The following is a 22,324-nucleotide window of genomic DNA, read 5'->3' as shown; positions in this document are numbered from 1 at the left end:
ACAATAATTTATACAAGACTTAAAGCAATGGTAATAATCCAGCATTTTATTTAGTTTTATTTCTTCTAGAAAAGTGAATTAAGTTTAAATATTTATGAAACATAAATGTCATATTCCGCATCTGTGCTTCCTTCTAATTGTATTGTATTTTTATTCCAAGTTCTTTCTCTGCTCTTCCCTTACCCCATCTCCTTCCTGTTACATTCTATCGGCTGTGTTCACAATAACATAGACATGGACACAACTGCATATTTCTCATTATGGAATGCTAATGCAAATAGTCCTCCAGCTCATCTGTTAGCTCAAGTAATACGAGAGTACCCAACACCCCAACTGGAATAGAGTTGATCAGTACCTCTGAAATTAGACTACGCCAATAGTTATCTCAAGATAGGAACCCCTAAATTAGAAGACACTTGAAACTTTGTCCCTTTTATCTCTCTCTGTCTCAATGTATTTACCTACTTTAGTAAAAATGCTTTTGAGCCTTGGATAAAAGATGCTACAGAACTGCAGACTATTAATTTCATCAGTCTGTAGTGTGCATTGAAGAACTTCTTCCATCCTTTGCTGCATGTAGACCTAGACAGAATCATGAAGTTCCACAAGGTTGTGGTCTTCCAAAGGGACATGGCACCAGGTGGAGTTGGTTGTATATGTTATACATGTATGGTAATAAAGGAATCAAGAACTGACAAATTACAAAGTCCTGAACTAACTTGGGCCCATGGCACACACTACAGTTTTTACCAGCAAGTCTGAGATCCTTTGCTCTTGAGGATCACAGTGTTATTTTTGCACTGTTTATCAGGCTACGTTGGACTGACTGACTTGTATTCTTATGCTCTGTTGAATTTTGTATCATATTTGGAAAACTTTTCCGCAGTACTTGAAAAACAGGAAATCATGAGGGAATGTAAATCATGATGGCATCATGGCATCATGAGGGAATGTAAATCACAGAGCAAGTGGAAATCTCCAGCTTCTCACTTTTGCAGTACTTCAAAAGCAAAGTCTAAAGCGTTGGTGGATCTGAGCTCAAAGAAAGAGAAGTCCCACTCTGAAAGCATGCTCACATTGGAAATTAACATCTATCCTACAATGAACCACTGAAATAAAACAAACAAACCAAATTAAGTATAACAACAAAGAGAAACTAGTTTTCTTCAAATTCTGCAAAAGAAATTTCTCCCAAGCTGAGATGCCATCATATCAAACTTTATCCCTGAAGGAATTTATTATAATTTTCTGAAAACAGGAGTTTAATAATGAAAATGCCATTTCAACTTCACCTGTAAGATACCTACCCACTTCACTCTTATATGGCTTCTGAGAATGATGAATGGTAAGGAAAACAGCTTTTCACCTGGAATTGCATGATAGGAGCCTCTCAACTTTATGGCATTGTGATATATTGTGCTAGGTACTATAATATCTAGAATCTGCACTGGAAAGCTCCAGATCTAGTTTTTAGGTCTCTCTGTGATCCTTTACAAGTCAGAATATGAAGTGCTTGTGTGGCAGTCAGTTTAAAGAAATATGCAATAGCCACCTAGTTGTAGGTTAATTTAAAAAGATTATGGGCCCTGCTGGACCCATGGATGGAATGAAAACTCTGAAACTACTTTTATATTGGGATGGATTACAGCTTACCTGACAGCTGGAGAAGGGAATTCCCCCAGTCTGTATTTCTGGCAACTAAACACACATTTTACCACAACAGCCAGTTTTTCCTTCTGTTGAATCTCTTTACTTCTAGGTTGATGCTGCATGACTTCCATCAATGGTGCTTATGTTTCTGAAGACTACACTGAAGGAAGATGGGAGAACACCAGTTAACTCTCCAGAGAACTGACCTCACTCCACTATATCCAGTGGTCACAAGAACATTCTCCCCCACTCTAGTGACGCAGGGCTCTGGGAGTAGAAGAATGTATTGGTCAGTAAAAGCACTGGTTAACAACACTCGGGGGCCTTTATCATGTTTTCATCTTTAAAATACTTACACCATTACTGTAAAGCACTGCTGAAATTTCCATTTTATTTCTTTTGGAAATATTAAAGACAATATATACAACAAATAGTCAGTCTGGAAATGTCCTACAAATAATTAAAAGAAAGTGATGATGCATATTACAAATCCTGTGCATTATTGCTGATGTTCTCAAAACACTTTCCAAATGTTAAACAATGGAGCATATAGACCATGGGTAAAGCCAGAGGGTGTTGCCAATATGCGACTTTTCCATTCACCCCTCCTTAATAGAATCTCATCAGAGTATGGCCTGGGTGTGAGGCTGCATGCTAGGGGTGGAGTATTCCCATAGGAAAGGAATATTGACTGATATCACTAGGGAGATGTTGATGCATAATGTCTCAATGCTAGCAGCATGTTAAATATAATTATTGATAACTAACAGATTAGACCCGTTATCAAAGGAGAGGGCATCCATTTTGGAAAGAAGACAAAGTACTCCATCTTTAGGACAGCTGTTTCTAAACACAGTGTGAAGCTGACAGTTTAGCACTCAGTTTATGAGTATGCACTTGGGTTTCACACGGCCAATGGCTGCTAAACAGAGGATAATGTGGTAAACCTTTTCTGCCACTGCAACTCTACTCTAAAAGAACCTGTAAAAAATTAATTTGATGCCACTGGTTCCCTTTCAGTTTTATGCGGTGTTATGGAGACAAATCCTGCCGTCCCTTCGCTGTTCTGACTTGGGCAAAGTTCCCACTAATTTCAACGTGCCACTATGAAATGGGTGCTTTGGCCTGTGATAGCAAGACTGAGCCACAGGATTGATTAAAGAGCTTGTATAATGCCGACAGACCCCAGTAGCTGGCGGGCGGGATCGAACTTGGCGCCTCTGGAGCTTAGGGCATGAGCCTCTACTGCATGAGCTAAAAGACAACTGCCTGTTCGTTAGGGCTGTAGACCAGACTCATTTAACTCTCTTTTTAAGTGGTCTCAGTGCCACTAGATGGGACAGAACACCACATCCAGAAGGTGTGTGTGTTACACTTGCATCCTACCACCCTGTTGGTTTTACTTTGTGACTTCTTCATTATACCCAGAGTGTAACAGCTGGAGGTCCCCTTGAAGCTAATGGTTACTCTGCAGCTGGCTTTGTTAGTAAACCTGGGACAGGTGCTCAGCTGGGGTAAACTGACATAGTTCCATTGACATTAATGGAGTTGCATCAGTTTACACCAGTGGATGAGGACCTGGTTGTCCCAAGCCTGTGTCAGTTAGCGCATCTCTTTTATATTAATGGCAAATTGCTATACTTAAACTAATATGTAAGCCAGAGTCTGAGTGAGCTCTCCCCTGCCATCTATTGAGGAACTGGGGGAAAAGACCTACCCAGTGACATCACTAAGAGCTGAAACCACTAAGAACTGGGCTAAGTGGTGGAACTGCTGAACACCGCATGGCAGCTAGAAGCAGAGGTGGCACTGAGCAGCAGCAAAGATGGCAGTGACAAAGGCAAGCAGTGGCAGAGACCACAGTGACAGGGATGAGCAGAGGCATTGCTCAAACCATCCTCCTCCGTCTCCCATTCAGGGGTGGGAGGTGAACCTACGTGCACATCCTTGAATTCTGGGACTTCACTGATCTCAGACAACCAACTGTGAGCGGGCGTGGTGGAGGGAAAGAGGCATGGCATGTTAAAGGGACATTTGTCCATCAGACTTTGACACCACAATGTGAGAAACAGAGACAAAGGTCTATTTCCCATGATACTGCAGGGTGGGTGTTTAATTATGGTTTGCATACTTTTGAATAAGTGGTGCAGTGGTTTCCCAAATTAATCCTGAGTTCCTCCTGCTCTTAATAAGTTTCCTTTTGTTATACACAGACTCAATGCTTGTGAGTGGGGAAGTATTGCCTCTTAAGGTACGTCTACACTTACCGGAGGGTCCGGTGGCAGGCAATCGATGTTCTGGGATCGATTTATCGCGTCTGGTTTAGACGCGATAAATCGATCCCGGAAGTGCTCGCCGTCGACGCCGGTACTCCAGCTCGGCGAGAGGAGTACGCGGCATTGACGGGGGAGCCTTCCTGCCGCGTCTGGACCCGCGGTAAGTTCAGACTAAGGTACTTCGAATTCAGCTACGTTATTAACGTAGCTGAATTTGCGTACCTTAGTCCGAAGTGGGGGGGTAGTGTAGACCAGGCCTTAGAGGCACCCAGGGGTGGTGTTTAATTTTCCCAGCTTTCTGGGTGGAGGTTTAAGCTAGTTCTGTTTTTTAATGTTAAAAGTAACCCCTCAATATTGGACCTGGCCCTTGGTGTCCACAGCAACACCTGGCAGAAGGGTTACAAATATTTTTTATTCAGCATATATGCAAATAGCAGAGGACACACAGGTGACCTGAATCATTCCAGCATCACTAGGGTACCTCTATAAGACTGGCTTAATACCGTGTATATTCAATACTTAATAATGCTGCTGTAACTTGGCTGAACCACGCTATGATCATTGTTACTTTAACACTCTTGGACCTACAAATATTGACAGTTTAGATATTAGCAGATAATTTCTACACAATAACTTTTCCTATGAAAGGTAGTAGCTCATTGTGTAATCTTGCACACAGCAAATGCTTGGTGAGAGTGAAAATATTGTTAATATAGCTTATGTTAGAGACTAAACTACAGGCTTCCAGTGAAGGGTTAAAGAAAACTGTTATTTAGCATGCCAGGAAATTGTCAAGATCACTAAGTGTTGAACTTTGTTGACCTGAGTTACATTGAACTCTCTCTTTGCATGTTTGCAATGAAAACATACATCAGCTTGCTTCAGAACCAATGTCAAACTTAGTTAATGCTAAAATCCCCTCCTAGTTTGTGTGTACTGTGGATACTAAGTACATCACTCATATAATGTATATATCGCTATTAGGAAGTTTTTTCTTAGGTGATGCTAAATTGCTAAACTTGACATATCTTCTGTGTGGGCTGATCCAAAATTTTCTTGTAATCTATGCTCCTTCAAAATAAAAACATATTCCTCCAACCTCTAAGCCACACAATATTATCTTTAATTTTTGTATATCTTTAGTGAATTTAAAATTTGTGTTTCTTTTAAGCAAAATATTTGTACACAACTAATTCTAGACCTAATTTTGCACTGCTAAAGTTTTAACATTGGCTTCAGTGGGAGACTGATCAGGACCTAAGAGAACAAACACTTTAAGCTAGAAAAGGAATTGGGGCGAGGTGTGTTTGATCTCAGTAGTAGGATTCTATTGACACATCATAGTGTACCACTATTCCTCATGTTCTTGAAATGGCAGGCAAAATACTTTTTTTAGTAGCAGCAACATCTGTCTCTTTGGCAGAGTCCTGTGGCAGTTGTGTTGGAAGCTCTGGAGTTTCCCCTGACCCTGTCATGTATTTACATTGCTGAGAGGTTAGTTTGAGCTCTGCTGTCCTCCTGAATGCTGTTAGTTGATTCTCTTTGATCTTTGTAGGTAACATTGAATATCAAACTGCTATTAGAAAACTAAGAATGCTGTTTAAAAATACATATATAACCATGTATCTATAAATATGCTATTTTGAAAGAAGATTGATCTTATCCACTCTTTCAAGTCATGAGTATTGCATTCAGCATATGCATCTACACCATGTTCATCATGATATCTGAGGTTCTGAATGTAATGTTGCATACATGCAAATTTCTATTCCTTTCTGCATCACATTTTTCTTTGGCCTCATCTTCAGTATTTTTTAACTCCTGCTCGAGTAACTGACTTTTATTTGACTAGGACTTAGTTTCCAATGCAATGGGATTATCATAAAACAATTTTAAAGTAATCAGGATGGGCATATCAATATTTATTGAAATACTGAAAAAAATCCATTGGTGATGCATAACTCCTGGCAAGAACTGACATGACAATAGGTATTTCACTGATACAGTAAGAGAACTTCAACTTCAACAAGTAACTAATTGCACATTCTAAAAGTTGCATGGATTCAAATCCAAGGCAGCTGCAGAACATCTGTAATACAAATATTCAGACATTACAGATTGTCCGCTTACAAATACAGAACTATAATAAACCAGGCAAAGCCAAAACCTTTGTATTTCAGTCTGCTTTTACTAATATGTCCTGCAATCAATAAGGCAGTCATAAGTAAATGTCTGGTTACAAAGTGGTTAACAATTAACTTAGGGAGATTTTTGTTTGAAAACTTTGGGCAATCTGGAGGGATTTTTGGAACCACAGATACTGCTAATATATGTTATAGTTTATCTGAAACTGTTTCCATTAAATTGTATGCAAATTGTTGCTTGTCTTTTACATCCTTATATTAGTACTCTTGTCCTGTATATAGATAATGGTGCTGTGTATACAGTTAGCAACACATTTTTGTTTATTTTTTAAGCTTTAATATTCAGTGAGGTTCACTGTAGTGTTTCCATAAAAACAAATCAAGAATTTACAGAATATGAACACTTGAAAAAGAAAAAAGAAATATTATACCCATGTTGTACATATGTGACCACAGCAACTTCACTATCACCCTCAAATGCCATCTTACTTTCTATAAATTTAGTTGTTTTGTTTTTTTCAAGTGATGCTTCCATCCCTATTGATTATACATGATACTCAGATGAAATGTTTTCATATTACATTTGATCTGTAAAACAGCATGAGTGGTATTCCATGATGTGAGACAGACATCTAGGTGCTGCTGACGCTAGGCTTAGCTAGGTTTGTACCCTACACATGGACAGAGTATTAGAGATGACTAATACAGATGATTAAAATAATCTGTTTTATACTAATGCAGAAATAACTGATGTCTTTGGTATACAATGTACGTTTGGAAAAGAATTTAAGATAAGAATGCACCTTGTTAAATTCACATAAACCAGAAGAAGCTACAAGTCACATAATTTACAATAGATTTAAATAAACTACATTTAGGATTATGAAGATTTACAGACATTTAATCAAGTGAATGATTTTAATTTGTAAAGACCCTTGTATGTCCCTGAACTATGTTCCACTAACTTGAAGACATGCTACAGTAAACACATATATTTGGCTTCTTCATTCTGGCTATATCTTATATAAAGATGAAACCAAGGACCAATAAATTAGCATCATAATTGTCTACAGTGGAAACTATGATATACAATATAAATAAACTATTCAAAAGCCAGCAATCTTCATGGAAAAAAAATTAAGGGATTAGGAGTTTATACAGTTTCTACAAGTGATTGTGCAGCCGATAATCTCAAAAAATTAAAGTTTAAATGAGATTCCCTTTTTGATTTTAGTGTCTCACGACATACAGTAATTCAGTACTGGTAAAATAATTACCAATCAGAAAGCAACACTAAGGGAATCACTTCTTTGCAATCTTATCACAGATTTTTTCCCACAGGACCTAAAGAATGTAAACACTAGGGTTCTTTTTAATGTAAAGTATTAATACTCTATTTTAAACATATGTTGATCCACATTTGCCCAGTTACCTTTTAGGATAATGAAATAAGGCAAGACTTCATAACTGTGGCACTACATGTTATAATACTGATATCTTCATTTGGATAGAGATGTAATTATTTGTCCTTCTCCAATATTTGTTCTGCAGCAGACTTTGGTCTACAGAGACATGGCAGTATCACTCTTCTTTACCCATGCAGAATATTTTAATTACCTAACTCTTTTTTTTAAAAAAAATTGTTTTATTTAAATTATGTTTAAAACTTACTTTTGTCTTTTCTTGATAATTTTAAAGATCACTTCTTAGCAAGCAGTTTGACTTCAGCAGCTCATACATTTTGATTGTTGTGGTTTTTTTGCATCGCTAAATGCACTTTAGATGTTGACTTGCATTATTTAGCAATGTTACCATTTGAAATCTGAGAAGATTTTATTTATTTTTAAAAGAAACTAACTTTAAACAGGATGCTAAAAGACTTAAAAACTTCAGCAAGCTTATTTGGCATGAAAATCTTAGACAATGCCAGAGCCACGTTTTTGATACTGTAATTGAAACATGGTTGAATTAGCAAATTTGCATTGGAGAAACTATTTGTGATGTTTTATAGCCATCCCATGTAATATTAGTAGAAGAGGGATACTGCCTGATTTAATTACATGAACACACAAAAAACAAACTTCAGAACATATTAAGAATGTCAAGCTAACTTATTAACAGACTCTTCATATTATCTATTTGCAGGCCTGAGACACAGACATTCAAAACCAGGCTTTTATGATTTGGTGGAGCTACTATATAGTATGTGGCTACTCCAGACCTTTATTACAGATTGAATAGGTGCCACAACATTTATCACAGGCAAAGTAAGTGTTGGGTCCTTGGAAGGATGATAGAAGATGGTGGTGGTGCAGTTTTGCATCCTTTAGAGTTGTTTTAGAAGTCCTGCTGTACAATGAAGGATTTTAGTGCACTCAATTTCTCCACTATATTAGCTTAATAACACAGATCAGTTTGTTCCTAAATTTCTTCATAGTGGCGATCAGAAAAGTTAAATATACAAGAATTGTTCCGGTTTTTTTCATGTTGACATTGGTGATAGATCCACTTATAAGCTTGTTTCATTCCAGTACAAAGTCCTATACAGATTCCTTTGGGGATGTGTAGCATTTGATTCACAGTTTGCAATACAAATACCCTGATACATCACTTATTTACTATTAAGTATTTGATTATTATACCATTTTGCAAAGTCTTAAAACCAAGTTTTTAATTAGCGTTGCTTGGAGCAGTTCAGAGTATTTTTTTTTTTCTTGAAAGCAGAAGCTCTAATTGGTATAATTTATGCTCTCTTTGCATGCAGCATTTCAATGAGAAGGTTATTACATGGCACATCCCCATTCAGGTGTTTGTAGTAGAGGTATTCTTCGGCCTGCATACTGATGGCCCGGATTTCTGGTAGCCGCAGGAGAAGTTGCCCAAATTTGTCTGTCTGTTGTGGATAGTTGCACATTGTATAGTCCAGCAGAGCAGCATTCACTTGTTCCTGAACACCTTCCACAAGCTGGAAGTTCTCAAGGTTTTTGACATCTGATGGGGGAAAAAGAAAGTAACATTTCAATTGCATTTGAATTCCTGTTTACTAAAGCAGTGTTTTACTTAAAGGATGTTTTTTTTTCTCTTGATAAAAGCATACTTTACATGCTGCTGAATATTCAGTAAATCCATTCCCCAACTTTCCTGGGAAAATGATCACAAAAGAACTCTAGCAGACTGTCTTGTTGAAATTTTGCATATACCTCAAATCAATTAGACACCAATGGATTTTGAGCAAGGTCAACTCTTTTCATAGCTTACAAAAGGAAAGGTTGAAGATTTCTGAAGTAGATGACCATAATATATTGCCAGCAAATGAGTCCCCAGAGGAAGACCTATCTTTAACCCAGTATATTAAACAATTCATATAATTCTGTATTAATTTTTCTGACCCAAGGTGAAATCTGTGTCCAGGGTATGATGTAGTTAATTCTAATAAAAAGTGACAGGGTTCTTGTTTCTGTTTGACATTTTCTAAATGATTCTGAAAGCCTTTGACTTGTCTAGCCTATGCTAATGAACCATCTGGTACACTCCAGTGACTGCCAAAATAATCTTACCTACTAGAAACTCTCTAAAATATATATTTCAATGACTAATGATCTTTATAAAATAAAACCCATGTCCTTTGGACAGAATAAAAGATAAGAAAAGTGCCCTTTAACCTGAATGTGGTTTATAAATTTTGATACATTGATCTTCTTTGCTATTGGACAACTGTCATTCACACTGGTGAGGTGGGCACTGGCAAATTGTTCATTCTAACAACATATGATTATCTACAGTTACTATACAGCACCTCTGAGCTTTCTAGGAATGTTGAAGTAGATGGTTTACTGAACTATTCATATCTGTTTTATTTCCATAAAAGGTAGTTTGGTGGTATACTTATTTTGATGTGTCTACGTTGCAGTATTATAGTCCTTGAGATGCTGATCTTTTTTTTTTTTTATTCAAAAAAGTGTAAATTAAAGTTCTGTTCAATGCAAAAGACAACACTAATGGAAAGCATAGTTAGAAACTAAAACGAAAAGATCTAGAAATTAAAAATTTCAGAATAACTAAAATCATCCTGCTTACATGTATGCATCAGATGCTGTTAAATTAACAGCTTTATGCAGTGGTCAAGGTGCAGTTGCTGTGAGAACATGTCTTGGTTGTTAACATTCATTTATGTCATAATGTTGTGCTAACAAGAAACACAATGTTAATTAACATAAACTTAAGAGGCCAAATTTTCTCCTATGCAGGTTTATCCAGCATAGTAGGCAGGGAACTTGCTGAATTCCCACCTGTGGAGTCTCCTTCCAATCTTATTGCTGAAGGGAGGTGAATGGAGTTTTTCATTATGCAGAGCAAAAATGGGTTTTGGCCCCCCAAACCCACCAATGGCCTGGGATACATGTGGCATTCAAGCCCAAGCTTTGACCTAATTTATTTTAATGCTAGAATGTGTTTTAATGCTTTTAATAGGTAAGAATAAGGATAAGAGTGCTTGAAATGCAAGTAGATGAACACACAGTATAAATTATAATTTATACAGGCTTGGCAAAAAGGTGAGACCTAGCAAGGCCTGTAAGAAAGTTGGCATAACTAAATCAGGAGTTAGCATTAAGAAGTCACCTAGGGTCACCAGTTTTGGGGACTTTTCGTGATTTGTATCTTGTGACAAGCAAGTTAGCCACACAGAAGTGAAAAACAAGTTATAGAGTAGCTTTTTTGCTGGATTTTGGGGTACATGTATCCATGGAGCTGACTGCACTGATGTATCAAAAGTAGTGGGCAAGTGGTTGACCTAACAGTGAGGCCAACCACGGAACGTTAATTATGGATAGCCAGCATATCAAACAAGGTTTCCAAGAATATAACAAACGGGTAGGGGCTGAACCATTGTCAAATATGGTCCCAGTCATGTGTAGATGCAAGGAAAGAAAGGGGTATAAAGAAGGGATGTATCTGATCTTTGGTGAGCATCTGAGAAGCTGATATAAACTGGACCATCACTTCCAGATTATGGTGTACTCCACTGACTATATCTATTTTTATCTGTTTCCTATGTCTTCAGAATTTTGATTATGACAACACTAGGGACTGGCTGTTTCTAGGCATCTGATTTTTGTTCAGTTGCATGAATGATTTGGGTGCTTTGGTTATTAAATAAAAACTCTATTCATGTGATTCACCAATCTCATTTATTAAATAATAATTTATGTAGTTGCTAGAGAAAGAACCTGCTATCTGTGACTGGTACGCTTTGCACCCCAAATCAATTTTTCAGGTTCCATGCCAGAGATCGGGTCCATCGGCACCTATTCCTGAAAGTGCTTCTGATGGAGCAAAGCCTGGTTCCTGTGCAGAGCCCAAATAAATTCTGCTGTGTGCAGGAAGACTTTGGAGGTGATTGGAGGACAGAATTTTCCCATTCCAACCAGGCAACAAGGTCTGAACCACCCTGAAGTTTCTGCATGGCCATTACTGCAGACTTGGGGCTACAGTAGCATACACAGCTCTCTATGTGGTTTGTCCCATAGCTCCAAATCCCTACTATGTATGCCTGCTGCTAGGGTGACCAGACAGCAAATGTAAAAAATCGGGATGGGGGTGAGGGGTAATAGGAGCCTATATAAGAAAAAGACCCAAAAATCGGGACTGTCCCTATAAAATTGGGACATCTGGTCACCCTACCTGCTGAAAATATTAAGTTTCCCTCCGTGGTTACTCTGCACCTTGCTCCTTCAAAGTGCTAGTTTGACTGTGTGTGTGAGGCCTCCTGTGACCAAGGTGTATTTGGCCCTTACACTCTCTGTCTAAAGAGAGGAACAGCCTATGCCTCTACATTGAGCTGAGTTCACTAATCAACCCTGGGCAATCCACTTGCCTCCTCTTTATTGTGCTGCAGGCCTGAGCAACTGGGAGCACAACTTCCTCCTGAATTGCTGGCTGGCCTCAAGGAAGCCAGTGGGAAATCCCTAAAATTGGAGCAGGTTCTATCCATGGCTGGGGGTTCTAGAAACCAGACTTCAAAGCCTGATCAGCCACCTCCCCTAGTTATCCAAACCCTCAGTTATCCAAAGTTTTCTGATGTCCCCAGAGATCTTTGGATAATCAGGTTTGCATTATATTATAAAAATATACCATGCATTGTTTTTAAAGACATTGTTTCAATGCTCATAATTGCAAACTAGATGTCCTCCAGGTGGCTGTAATTAATCACTTTTGCTCTTTGCAACATCTTGTGTGGGAAATGACATAATTTCATTTTTTCTAGTCTACAGAAAACAAAGTGCACAGAATTAAATGTGAAAAGTTGTACTGCTCTGCATAAATTACCACTGCTATTTGCTTTTTAGAAGAGTAATGACACTCTGAAGTTATTTTGCAATTCTGCAATGGTTTAAAAATCTGTCTTAAATATGTTTCTGGGAGATTGTTAAGAATACTAACATTACCAACTATCAGAATTATTTAAAATGGGTTACTTTCAAATGTGAAATACAATCTCAGTTTGCTGCTACAATGTAAGAAATTCCCACAGACACTGCAGGTGAAGTAAAAGACAAACAGATAAATAGGGAGTTTGCAGTTTAGACTATATTAAATGAACAATGACATGTTACAAAATCAGTATGTCAAACATCATCTTATAAATGTAACTTTTGAGCTATGGCTGCTTTCAGATACTGTGGACCTGATCCAAAGCCTATTAAAATTGATGGGCATCTTTCGACTTAGATTTTGGATTAGGCCCTATCTTAGGTTAAATTATTATAATATTTTTAAAGAACACAAGTTTAATCCTGACATCTGTTCTATGTTCTTAAATATTACTGTGTTTTCAATTGTGACTTCACAAAACCACTCAGTTCATGGCAGAGATGAAGAACAACCAAAGTCTGAAAATACACATACTCCTTATCTTGTTGTTTGTTTAAGATATGGAGGCAAAGTATGTGCTATTGAGAGACATATTCTGCTGCCAGATGTGCCGGTATCATTTTGGAGTCAGTGGGGCTACATCCTGCCCTCAGTTACACTTGTGCTACCTGTGACCTATGACATTAGTTACGCCTATGCGACCCTTTGTGAGTTCAGTGGCTCGATTTGATTTAATGGAGGATGCATGGCGGTGAGGGCAGAATCTGTCTCTGTGATATTTTCTCACCTCTGTGCACAGGGCTTTAAGCATTATAGAACAGTGATAACCACTCTGGGAATGCCATATATATATAACTTCAATTAACGATGACATTAAACACCAATGCTAGTATTGTGGCTAAAATGCCACATATTCAAGTTGAAAATACACTTCTTAATGCATTTGCTCTAGAGAGGTATTCTTAATAAAGTATTACTGTTGACTGTGGTCTTGGAAAACCCCCTTGGTCTCACAAATTATGCGCAAAACAAATGTAGAAAAACACAGGAGATAATTATGAGGCACTGATATCATGGGAACACATGATATAGGCTTCATTGTGATGTCCAGTACCCCTATATAATATAGCATTTACTTCATAATTTTTTTCATGGAACCCTTATGGATTTACTTAAAAGTAGTCACAGTAATAAATAATGTAAATACTTTTTAAAGAGAGAGACAAGGTGGGGAGAGGTCCACCTCTGATGAGGATGAATAACAATGAAGGGAAAATAGAAAATGTAAGGTATTTCTGTTGTCTTCTTCAGCTTTGCAGGCTAGAGCAAAGAAGATTATTATACTATTGGGCCCATTGCTGCTTCCTGATGCTTGTGTATTTAGCTGATTATTCATAATGTGGTACTTAACTGTAATTTTGATTTTCTTTTATTCTAGCTATTATGGTAGGATTTTTTTTTTAACGTTTGTGGTTGTACCTCTGGGTAATGAGATTTAATTTCATTATAAAAAATATTTATCTTCTGACTACAGATTCTATGACCACTAATGTTTTATGTGGATAAAGCACCAGTCATCACATTGAAATCAGTTGGGATGAAATTCACCTGACATGTATAGTAAGAAAATCTGTAGTACTTTTTATAAAATTATTCAACCAATTCAGGTTTTTTTGCAGTCTATATGTCTCCTATCTATCTTTGTATCTCTTAGTGAGATTTTAAAGTACACATGTTTAAGCTTAATGTAATAAATTAGTTTCCAAGATTTAAAAACTTGTAAAATAAAATGAGCAGAAATAGACCCCCCCCACCCATACACCCTTTAAATTCTAGCAACTAGAAAACGTATGTTGTGTTGCTACAGTAAGTCCAATCTCTTATCTCATCTACTTTATTCACTCAGGGACTAATTACCAACTTTTTACATGAAACAGCCTTACTGTGAGCTCACAGTGGGGCGCACATCTTTTTCCATCCTTATTGGAGAGTACACCCTTAGGTCTTCTGGAATATATTACATGTTTTACAAGAACTAGCAATAGCTATTCTGTCAAACATAGAATTTGTGTTCTCTATAGTTTACTTCTGAAGATGAAGACAAAAAAATTATTATAGTGGTGCCAGTAGCAGCCCTATAGTCACAGTAAAAGTCTGTCAGTATTCCCACTAAATCTTCAATTTTCAGGGGTTCATATCTCTGTCATCAAATTGTGCTCTAAGCTGAAACTTTGCATACAAGATAAGCACACTTGGGTTCTGAAGAAAACACTTTTGCATATTTTCTAAAAAATGGGTCTGGCCTTTAGAGGGGGAAAATATTTAGGTTTCAGAGAGATTCCCCCCCTCATGTTCCAAACTTGAAACACTGAAATTTGGTGTGCTATTAATCTATAGAGAGCTCTCACTGGTTTGGGAATTTTGAAAAGAAAAATGAAAGGGAATGAGAGATTTAACTTTGAGAAATGGTTACTGTGCAGGAGCTGTGTAAGTACTTTTCAAAGAATGTTAATTAATTTTTATTACTTCATTTCACCAGCCACTCCTGTCTGTATCACATGAACCAACTGGCCATGCACATGCACAGAACCCATAATTCCACTTCCTCCTCTCTGGACTTTGGAGTTCTCGGCTCCTACTCTCATTCCACAAATGAGAATGCTAATATTCTCAACATTTTAAGATATGAGAGGAGAATTTTTCCAGAAGATGTCAAAGAAAGTGGAGTAAGTACTTTAGAGATGAAAATCCTTAAATGGTTCCTTTTTGAAATGTTTACATTTTTTCCAATGTTTCCTTGCCTCTTTTCTCTTAGACTTCCAAAATCATATTGGACTGCAAAATTTGAAACAGGTAGATTTTGACAATATTTTATAGCAATAGGTTTTGTGCTGTATTTACAATACTTTAAAGTAACTTGCTATTCTAAAAGACCATAATATGATCCATACTTCCACAACAGATATGCTCCCTATAAGTGTTCAGAATCATATCTACTTACTTTTGTGCCAAAATATTTTATAACTGCTTCATACTCCGTTTAAGCTCTGCAGATAAATATGACTAGGAGAGAGTGAGCTGGATTCTGTTCCTTCCTTCTTTGTGCATCAACATATTTACTAAGTTCCTATCACATCTGCTTGTGTAACCCCAGAAGACAAGGAGTTTTGTACAGATGTCACTAGGCCTAATTTGACCTCCAGAATCTTTATTACTGGTGATGATACATGAAAAGAAATGAAGCCAGCTTGACTCTCAGATCCCAGGTTGAATTTGCAGGGCTGGCAGATAAAACAAAAGCCATTACTACTTTTAAACTGAGGACATTTATCATTGAAATAATTGAGACACAGTAAAAAGGAAACCCCACAGCAGCATATTTACCAAGCCACTTTTCAAAGTAGAAATTAATTTAAGTCCTGCTCCAATCCCTATTGACTTCAGTGGTCCATATATAAAATGCTTAAATTTATTGTATATTGAACCCTGTTTCTCATAGGACTCAGCTGTAGGGAAAATGTATGGACAAATACAGTAGTATAGTTGATGTACACAAACTGCTTGGGTGCTCTATTAAAGACTTTTGTTCTCCTTCTGCCTCCTCACCACATACGCAGCAGCTGAAGCACCCTTCAGCCTCAGCCTCCTGAGGTCACAACTGACATTTACACTTGGACGTTTTTGGCCTATCGGCAGTCAGATGCCTGAACCTCCCACTCTCTCCTCTTTCTTTCCTCTTCTCTTTTCTCCTCATGCCTTCACCTCTTCCCTCCCTTCCTTCTGTCCAATTTATTTCTTCATTATTCTCCTACCTGCCCAACCAAAGAATAAAACAAGCAAACCTGGAACTAATAAACCATGTGCCATACATTCCGGTGACCACATGCTTGTAACTTGCATCCTTTCCCCACATTATTTATTTTTGTCTTTTTAAACTATATACCCTTGAAGACCGGGACTGTGTCTTTCCATATGCAAGGTTGAATAGCAACTATGATATTTTGGGGTCTATCAAAAATAAGACTCCCCATAGGTTTCTAAAGTTGAACACGCAAAATTATAGGATATTTTGGAAAATGTGGGCAGAAGTGACTTGCTGAAGGTCATAGAGGGAGTCTATGGCAGAGAATAGACTATATCTACACTTGGCGTGTACACTACAGGCACTACACGTGTCACTACCTGCCACAGGGAAAGAAGGCAGGCGGGGTCCATACTTGTTATTGCGGTGTGTAGCTACGTGCTACAGTGAAAGGCTCTGGCGGCGGGGGAAGGATCTGGCAGCAGGGAGGTGGTGGGGAAAGGCTCCGGCCACAGTGAACTGTGGCCGGAGCCTTTCCTCACTGCCTCCCGGCTGCCAGAGGTGCGGGGGAAAGGGTCTGGCAGCAAGACACTACACTGCTAAAAATAGACAGGGAGGCTCTACTTGGGCATGCAGAGAGCTGTGTGGACAGTGTCGGGTATGTATACTGGGGGTTCAGGCATGTGGGGCACACTACTCGTGTAAGTTGTGTCTCACTGTCTCCACTGATATTTATAGTGCTAGCTGGGTGTGCAGTCTCTGTACTCTACATGTTGCCATAAGTGTAGACATAAACATAGATTAGAACCCATATTACTTGACTCCTAGTAAAGTCCCCTGTCCACAGTATGACTATTGGCTAGAAATATTCAGCTTACCAAATATGGCAAATATTTGTACTTCTAAGCAAGCTAGTGATTTCATTGGCCCAATAATTCTCCTTAGCAGCAGGTTTCCAAACATTTCTGTAACCAAATGTGTCCTAATCTATTCAGTGTATAACTGCCTTTAAGTAAATTAGGAGTAAAGTACCACATTTGATAAAAGTAGGAAATAGGATCATATTTTGAATGAAAGAGCTAAAAAATTAAGAATAGGTGAGACCAAATTGTGTGTGCAACTCATTCTTGAAGAATAGTTTGTAAAACTTTCTTCTCAGGGCCTCTTTGTTTCAAGAGTTGTTGACTGAACAAACGGTAGTCATAGGGACCTGATTTGTCAACATATAATGTTTACAATTTGTAGGTTATGAATATTTAAAATCAGTGTAATTATTTATGAAATTCCTGGAAATGGCGGTTGGGGCAATCTTTCAAAAGTCTTAAGCTGAGCACAAAGGTAAATAAGGTGTTATATTTAGTTAATGACAAACCACAATAAAACCTAGAGGAATGAGGAAATATACATTCCTTGGATGGGAAGGTATTGAATGTTTGGAATAAAGAAACGGGGGTTTTTTAGATAGGCATTTTAGGGGGGGGAAGTTGGAATATTATGTTTCCCCTTTACTAATTAAACACTGTTTATTAGAGGAATAATGGGCAGATTAATTTCAGGTGTAGTTCCACTTTAGTCAGTGAAATTACATCAGGAATGAATATGACCAAAGAAGAAGTACAAATATTTTGTGAAAATATATCCTATATAAATTTCTACTGTGGTTAAAACACAGAAGTGCAGCTGTCACTGAAACCCTCTTGAGTAGCAGGCTGTATCCTTTTATAAAGCCCATCTGTCTCTATGAAAAATGCATGATCATAAAAAGCAGTGTTCCTTAGGGAAAAACCTCTCTGTGCTAATCTTGTAGACCTTTACAAAACATTTTTTTAAAACCTAAGTTTGCGTTTGATTTTCATTCTGGAACTTTTGTGTTTTTGCGAAGTTTTCTTATTCTATTAGAATAAGATATGAGGTTCAGTTTGTTCAGGTGGCAAGTCCAGACTATGAATAAGCCATGTTATCATATGAAAGAGAATTAAACAGGCAGATCCAAGTGGGGATATATTAAGCCAAATTTAAGCTCCAGTTGCTGAATTTAGCCTGTACTAGATGTTTGGTTTGCCTCGGGATAAATTGAGCTTTTCAGCTAATCGAATGAGGAAAACTGCCTCAGGTATGATAAAATTTACAAGAGAGCTCAGTCAAACAGTTCTTGTTATAAATATTAGCTTAAAGGCATTCTTCTGGTTTTTGGATCAGGACTGTATTTACATTTAATTATTACATTTAAAACTTTTATCAACTTGGCTAAAATGTTAGGCCAGCCAGTTATATTATGATGCTCTATAGGTAAGAGTAGAGCTTCATACTACTTTTACTTTTGTATTATTCTGTGAAACTTGTTTTGCTACACAACGCCATTTGGTTTCAGTGTAACCAAGTCCCCGCAAGAACAAGAATTGTAACATCTTTTCTTTAAAATGAGAAAATATTGCTTATAGTAAAGATGTTTTAGTGATTTACTAATCTCAGAGATCCTGTATTGTGCCATGTTTTTCTGCCAACATAATAGATACCTAATTTAGTAATTAAAACAAAACAAAACCAAAAAAATACAGATGAAGAACATAAATATATAGGTGTACTGTGGAGTCTGGTTGATAGGTAGCTGTAAGTTTGTATAAGTTTGAAGTGCTAACCATAGCAACATGTTCTGTATGGTATGGTAACACACAGCCCTCTCCTAATGGAACACAATCATAGACCGTTTGTACTTTTTTGAAGTTTTGCACATTCTACAATGCGAGTGGAAATTTTTTTTTCCATTAAGCAAATGACATTTCTTGTTTAGTCTTTTGTTTGTATTCACCTGAACATTTTAGCTCTTACCTTAAAGGACTCAGTCCTGCAAGAGGCTGAGCACTCTGGTCCCAACCCAGCAAAACAGTTAAGTGTGTGCTTAACTTAATGTGTGTGCTAAGCACTTTGCTGAATCTGGACCAGAGTGCTCAGCAGGATGGAGCCCACCCGCAGCTTTGTTGGGAGCATCACTGCAGCAACAAAACAGTGTGGACACACTCACTATGTTCACCATTCACTTTCCTGGTCCCAATCCCACACTATTGAAATCAGTGGAACTTTTGCCATCAGTTTCAATGGGATGAGGATCAGGCCCTGGCATTTCCACATGGCAAGATTACAAAACCAGGAGCCAAAATGAGAGAAAATAATTCAGGGACCAACCATCTTATTTCTGGGGGGAAAAAATCCGTTGTCAAAGTGATTTCCTAACAAGGTCATTAAAGCCAAGTTCTTATCAGTAATTTTTTGACATTGTTTAAATTATTAATTCATCCAAGTGCCTGGGGAAATGTATTTTGTGTATGACGGACAGTAAATCCATAGTGTGGCAGAGGGAGCAGCAGGGATACTGACCAAAAAAATCTCAAAGTACATTAGCCATTGTAGCTCTTACTTTATATATATTATATAGGTATAATGAGATGTGTTAAGAATGGAATGACAGCCTCACTCATTTCCATGCATTCAGTGCTAACAGTAGGGGAGTTTGTTGTTCATAATATCTATTTTGCTATATCTGGCAAGTAGTTACCATAATGAGAATAAAGATTTGTATAATTGTTATGGTTCAGTAATGTGCTGTGCAGTACGGTGTAGCAACAATAGTGGTAATAAAGTTTGACTATTTTTACATAATATTATCAATGAAAAACTTGAGCTTTATTATTATTACATATGAGATAGTCTTTATTGGTAGCGTCTGCGTTGTTCACCATATAGACTTTACAACTATAAAGATGGCTCGAGATTGGTAATGAAATATGGGGCCTTCCCATCTAGGCCACTGGTTCAAATCCATCCAAAGTTAGTGATGATCAAAAGTCATCTGATGCCAGTTTGGTGGCCTATGTAAAATGAAGGGGTGGGAAGTCCCATTCCTCACTGGCAGATGTGGATGTCACAAAATCCACCACCAGGACTGAGTGTGAGAATCTGTATTTGTGCAGATAATAGGTACCGCGGTTGGCACTCTTGGCAGAGAGGCCAAGGAATGAATGGGCATGGAGACTTTTCACTTTCCCCCCCTTAAAAGTGGTCCCTCCGGGTCAAGACTGGACACTGCTGCTTCTTGTTCCATAGATAAAAAGCAAGCTTCACTTCCAGAAACCTTGACCTTTCACTACCATTAAATGCAGTTAAACTATGTGATTTATTACTAGAATATTTCAAACCATCTTTCTTTTTACATACCCTGGTTACTTGTCTGAGAAGTGGTAACCTACTTTTTCTACCAAGACTTTTTGTCTATGCTTGGAAATAGAAGTGGTTTGGATACTTAAATTGCAGAGATAGATTTCATCCTGTGGCTTCCACATGTGCACAGGCACTTTGCAGGTACAAACGCTTGCATATGTACTTTAAAAAGTCTAACACCTGTACACATGCAAAAGTTAAAATCTGTATTAATCATTTCCCCCATTGGGTCTTCTGTATCAGTTGCTAATTTGCATATGCAGATGTTTACAATTTCGTGCACACACATATAGTGGCTGGGTAAAGACTCCACTGAAATTTTACCCCACAGTGTGATGCTTTCCATAGCACAACTTAACTGTAGATTCATGTCCGTAAATTGTATTATTTATTTGTATTCTGGTAGTGCCTGTGGGCCCCAGTGGAGATCAAGCCCAACTGTTCTAGATGCTGTGTAAATAAATAGCAAGAAGCAGTCCCTGCCCTTGAGCACTCACAGTTTAGACAAGACCGACAGGGATGGGGGAAAAGGAAGTATTATTCTCCCTATTTTACCGACGGGGAACTGAGGCACAGAGAGATAAACTGACCTGTCTAAGGTCACACAGGAAGTCAGTGGCAGAGCCAGGACTTGAACTCAGATCTTTTGAGTCCCAGTTCAGTATCTTAACCAAAATCCCATCCTTCCTTTCTAAATATTGTTTTGTTTTATACTTGGTGGCCATTCTGTTTTGAATACATGACATTCTCATGAAGTGAGCTTTAATTCTCAGTCATCTCCTTCATTTTCCTAGTCACAAATCTATTCAGATAGGCTTCTACAGTGGAGCAGCAAAGTTTATTTTAAAAGTTTTCTCTGGTGTAAATATGAGGGCTAATTAGGGATGGTTGAGCCAGGTTAAGTAAATCCCAGACCTCAAATCAAATTTGAACCATTGCTGTGGATAAACAGCTTGATCCTGTGAGTTGCTGAATGCCCGCAAGTAAGTCAATGTGAGTTCAGGGTGCTCAACACCTCATAGGATCAGGCCCTTAATTCTGCCTCCACTATCAAAGCTCTGTAAAGACTTCTAATCCTAGTTCCATCTCCCACTGCTGTTTCCTCTTCCACAGGGTTCTGGTGGGCACTTGGCTGAGCTCAGGTGCACCGCTTACTAACTGTCACCTACTGCTTCCCCTGTAGGGGCCCAATACAACTCCCACTAAAATCAATGGGAGTGTTTCTACTGAATTGACTGGTAGTTGGACCAGGTCCTACTTGAAAGTAAGTGTCCAATGCACCTCAGAGCATGTGAATTTTTCCAGCTATGAGTTTCAGCAGTGTTTACTTGTGGACAGGGTTACATTTCCCATTCCCATTTTATTTTAAAGAATGGGATTTATATTTTCATTTTCATTTTTTTTACAGATTTTCATTAATCTTTCTAAATTAACTGTAAAAGTTACATTGGCTGGAGCCACAGAAATCTTTAAAGAAGCTTGAATTTCTTACTTTTAAATGTGAGGTCATGACCGTGAAATATTGCTTTCCCGTTAAATCGCAGTACTGAAACAAGGGGGATATATGTTTTGTGGGATATAATTTAAGTATACACCCGCACTCTTGTGTTATATATTATATAAACATGCAGACTTTCAAGTTCAAAGGTATTCAGCAGCAAACAGTGGATTCTCTGGTTATACATGATCATATCCTAGAAATGCCAGAGGAACTGCTAAAATTTGCTGCAGCATTCTCCCACCCTTGCTGCAGAAAATGATACTTAACTGCTGGAGAAATCCAAGGGCCCTGATCATATCCCAGGCTATCAGCTCATAAATTTTCTTTTGTTTCTCTGCATTCTTGATTTACATTCACTAATTGG

General features: G+C 37.9%; 1 protein-coding gene across 2 annotated transcripts in view; it reads right to left on the bottom strand.

Annotated features, from left to right (window-relative positions):
* Positions 1 to 7,848: 7,848 nt before the first annotated feature.
* Positions 7,849 to 22,324, bottom strand: part of NR5A2 (nuclear receptor subfamily 5 group A member 2) — a 123,325-nt gene continuing 108,849 nt past the window's right edge. For both annotated transcript variants that reach the window (XM_024213052.2, XM_024213053.2), the window contains exon 8: positions 7,849 to 9,061. In XM_024213052.2, the coding sequence (XP_024068820.2) occupies positions 8,814 to 9,061 (248 nt within the window). In that variant the 3' untranslated portion in view covers positions 7,849 to 8,813. The remainder of the gene's footprint in view (positions 9,062 to 22,324) is intronic.

Source organism: Terrapene carolina, unplaced genomic scaffold (assembly GCF_002925995.2).
Source record: "Terrapene carolina triunguis isolate 2854851 unplaced genomic scaffold, T_m_triunguis-2.0 Scaffold211, whole genome shotgun sequence".
NCBI classification, from domain to species: Eukaryota; Metazoa; Chordata; order Testudines; family Emydidae; genus Terrapene; species Terrapene triunguis.
The sequence above is the reverse complement of the archived record's forward strand: the minus strand, read 5'-3'. Positions and strand labels throughout refer to the sequence as shown.